Below are 4,063 nucleotides of genomic sequence, written 5' to 3' on the forward strand. Positions count from 1 at the left end.
TTTGACTTCCATATTATTATTTTTCCTACTATGGAAGTCAATGGCTACCGTCAACTGTCTGGTTACCAACATTCTTTAAAATATCATCTTTTGCGTTCAACAGAAGAAAGAAAAGCATTCAGGTTTGGAACAACACGAGGGTGAGTAAATGATGACAGAATTTTCATTCTGAAGTGAACTATCCCTGTTTTTCTAGACTGACGTGAATACAACATTAGTAAAGTCAAATTTTCAGTGTATCGGTGATGCTTTCAAATATTCACTTATATAAATGCAGTTCTTTAGTTATAGCATCTCATCCTCTTAGTTATAACATTGTAAATATTGTCATCATGTTGCTGTGATGTAAATATGGGGTTGTCCCAGCCCTAAATGTGGGGGTTGGTACACCTTCAACCACATAAAACCACAGAGGTGCATACAGTGGCAACAATTATTTGTCATTTTTCATTGTCGTTTCTCAATTTTCATACCGTGGACTCTGTAAAGAGTGGTCCTAACATTGTGTTTTCTGTCAAATCAGTACATTTATAGATCACAGAGTGAGTCATTTTGTCCACCTTAAACATTACCCTGTACTGAAAATTAAGGATTGTGAATATTCACACCCTTTGTGCACTTGTAAACAACACAATGTGTGTGTGGGTGCTGACCCTTATGGGACCATGAGTCAGAGCTCAATGGTGCCAAATCGGGAATGTCCCTACAAGTCTACTTCACTTTTTCCTTTTACACCCCTCTATCTCTAATAAAAATCAGTCAGTTAAACAAAAGTTCACAATCCAGGTGTTGTTTATTATTTTCATGTTGACAAAGTAGGACATTATTGACCTGCGTTAGTCACTTCATAACAAATACATTTATATCAGTCAGAACAACAACGGAACAAACGTCAAATCGCTATGAGTTCAGCTATATACAATTCTTGTTTAAGCACAAATGCAACACGAAACAGTGTGTACAAAAATATATCTTCAAAAACTTTCATATTAAAGGATAATGTACAATTTAATTCAAGCCTTCTGGTGTATGTACAAGATGAACGGACAAAAGGCACGACAATGGGAGAAGATAGTGATGTTAGACACCTTTTGACACTTCTGAAAGTTTAGTTTAAATGAACTTGAAAATGAACAACCTCTCAACTTTCCATCTAAGACACAATTCTCCCACGTGCTATCTAAGGTTATTTTATTATTATTAAATTAATTGGCCTAAATATTTTCAAACAAAGTGCGTTTGGTCAGTCAGCATGCGACTGAGGCAAAAAGAAGACGAACATCGCACCACCTTTAAAAGTGCGCACAATAAATGTGTCCATATCGATTTGGCACTTGATTTCACAACATCACTTCACCCAGTTTTAATATATTACGAATGGTGCATTATTATTGTCATTATATTGCCTACATAGTGTTGGATATTGCACAGTCCAGTTGAAAGTTTACTGGCTTGAAGCGGACGAGCAGATGCCCGTGGCGACGCCGCGCTCTGAGCTGGACACACCAGAGGACGAAGAGGAGGATTTTCTCTCCTTCTGTCGCAGGTGGATTTTGGTGTGTCTCTTTCTCTCGTCGCTCCGCGCGAACTTTCTCCCGCAAAAGTCGCATGCGAACGGTTTCTCTCCGGTGTGCGTGCGGATGTGGGTCGTCAGGTGGTCGCTGCGACTAAAGTTCCTCATGCATATCCGACACTGGAAGGGTTTGTGGCCGGTGTGGATGCGGATGTGTCTAGTGAGCTCGTCGGACCGGGAGAAGCGCCTGTCGCAGCCCTCCGCCGGGCAGGGGTAGGGACGCTCGTGCACGGGCGTCTTGCTGGGTCTGTTGGGGTACTTCCTCGGGCGCAGGATGGGCCTGAGGGGCAAATTCTGCGGGCTGTAGGCTGTGGGTAGCCGGGGTCCATCAGATACCGGCCCCGCCAGTGTGAAGTTCCTGATAGTGTTCAGGGGGGTTAAAGGGGGCGGGACTCTGAAAGAGTCCAGCGGGCATGAGAACGGTTTGCGGTCGGGCATCGACTGCATGTCCCTCTGGCACGGGGGTTGGAAAAAGCCGGCGTAGTCCGGGATGATGGGGAACAGCCCGGAGTCTGTGTTTGGCTTTGGGGATGAGTAGGATGGCGGAGGATAGGAGATCGGACAGGTGGAGGTGGAGAGGAATGCGGATGGGTCTTGATACATCTCTCCGCATCCAGAGTAGGGTGGCGGGGGAGAGTATATGTGCTCCATGTCTGCCTGGTTCTGCGCCATGGTGCAGCTGAGAGTGCTGGAGAAGTGACCGGGGGACACTGAGGATGCCGGTGACGAGGATGCTGAGGATGGCTGGGTCATGCCCAGGATCCCCGCGCTCACTATGTTTATCACGCCCTCTGGGTTCCAGTTTCCTGGGTACTGGGAGTCGATGGAAAACTTTCCCATGTAGGTGAAAGTTTGGTTGCGAGGGCCAGCTGGTTGCGCGAAGCTGCCGGAATAGGATAAGTCGAGGGAGCGCTTATCCGTGCTCATATCCCCGCTAAGCAAGCCATCTGCAAAAAAAAAGCACATAAAAGCAAGGTTTAGAGACACGTGAAAGAAGGCTGTCTTAATGGATCATGCAACCATCAGATGCAAAGCGCGTGGCTTTTACGCACACATCAGTAAAAAGCTGCTCACTGTAAAATCATCATTAGGCATAGCATCGTTGTTTGCAATCATTTCTGTCACCGTTTTCTTTTCTAGAACTAGTCAAACATAAGCACACTGCATGTTTCCAGTTTAAGCAAGTTGGATTTCCCATACAAAATAACCACGTTTTCATTCCCATTGAATACCCTAGATGCGAACGATATATCAACACAGAGAGCACGTGAGGATGGAAGCAGTTGAGATGCGCGCATCATTCTTACCTCCAGAGTGCATCTGCTCGTAATGTCCTCCTAAATCACCGTTTGGAAATATAGTCACAGATGCTGGCAGTGATGTGGCAAGCTCGTCCACTGAGTAGATGCTTTCGGCAAGCGGGTGCACAAAGCCACCCAGAGTTACGGGGGCTTTCTCCAAAGTTTTAGCTGTCATCATGAAGTCCTAAGAAGCACTCGTTCTGATATTCACAAAGTGTTTTGTGCCTGTGCGAACGCTCGCTCAAAACGTTTCATGTGGAAAGCTGTCAGTAAACGGGTTATTTAGCGTTCACTGTGATGCCATCTGACGGCTCTGTGTTGTTGAATGACAGATCCTTGCGGAGCTTCTAGTGGTAGTATGTATTTATGGTGAGCCTATCAATGTGTCACTACGTCACTGACCATTTAAGGACTGAATGGCAAAAGAAAAGTAGCGCTGCGCGATCTGATTGGTTATAGACTGCGTGACGCGTTGAGGTAATACTTGTCAATGGAGAATCTTCTCTGTACAGCCGCTCATGCATAAAAAGCAATGTGCTCGGAGAAGAAAAATAGCAAACTATATTGCATATTGTTTGAAAATATTTTTAGATAAAAGAAAATAACATAAATAAGCTAAAAGCATACGCTCGCTGAAAGATAATGAATCCTAAGTGGAAAAAAAATCTTCCGTTTTGATACAACGCATCATTCTCAATCAGGAATTCCGGTTAAATTTCACACCATAAATGGTTTTATCCGGTAAACAGCTACACCCCTTCGTCCATTTATGGAACATATTCCGGAAATTGAGTATCGGAAACTCGCGAGTGTTGCCGAGCAAAGAGACGCGGCTCATAGCGGCAGAAAACCACAATCAAATGAGAGACACAATCACGGAATTTCTACCTTTGCTTCAATGGCACGGTCGGAAAGTGCGCTATTTAAATAGACCCCATGTTTTTGGAAAGAGGGAAACGTTTTTAGTAATGGTGTTCTATAATTAGAGTGCTACTGGAAAGTAAATTTATTATAATAGTTAAACAAAAGTTGATGTATTTTTGTTTTGCTGTCTACTGCTGGCGTTGGAGCGTTCATGGTGCATTTGATAAAAAAACCCGCACACTTATAACCGCATGAGAATTCCTGGCTCACACAGTTTTGTTCACTGCTTTGTTTTTCGTAATATAGGCTAAACCTAAACATTGAA

The 4,063-nt window shown here is 44.0% G+C and overlaps 1 protein-coding gene across 1 annotated transcript; it reads right to left on the reverse strand.

Moving 5' to 3' along the window:
- Nucleotides 1–776: 776 nt before the first annotated feature.
- On the reverse strand, nt 777–3,212 carry egr2b (early growth response 2b). The gene is made up of 2 exons (XM_084433793.1): nt 2,881–3,212; nt 777–2,520 (listed from the first exon to the last, which is right to left on the reverse strand). The coding sequence occupies exons 1-2, from the start codon at nt 3,050–3,052 to the stop codon at nt 1,445–1,447; spliced, it is 1,248 nt and encodes a 415-aa protein (XP_084289919.1). The 5' UTR covers nt 3,053–3,212; the 3' UTR covers nt 777–1,444.
- Nucleotides 3,213–4,063: the final 851 nt, after the last annotated feature.

This window comes from Rutilus rutilus (genome assembly GCF_951802725.1).
Source record: "Rutilus rutilus genome assembly, chromosome: 16".
NCBI classification, from domain to species: Eukaryota; Metazoa; Chordata; class Actinopteri; order Cypriniformes; family Leuciscidae; genus Rutilus; species Rutilus rutilus.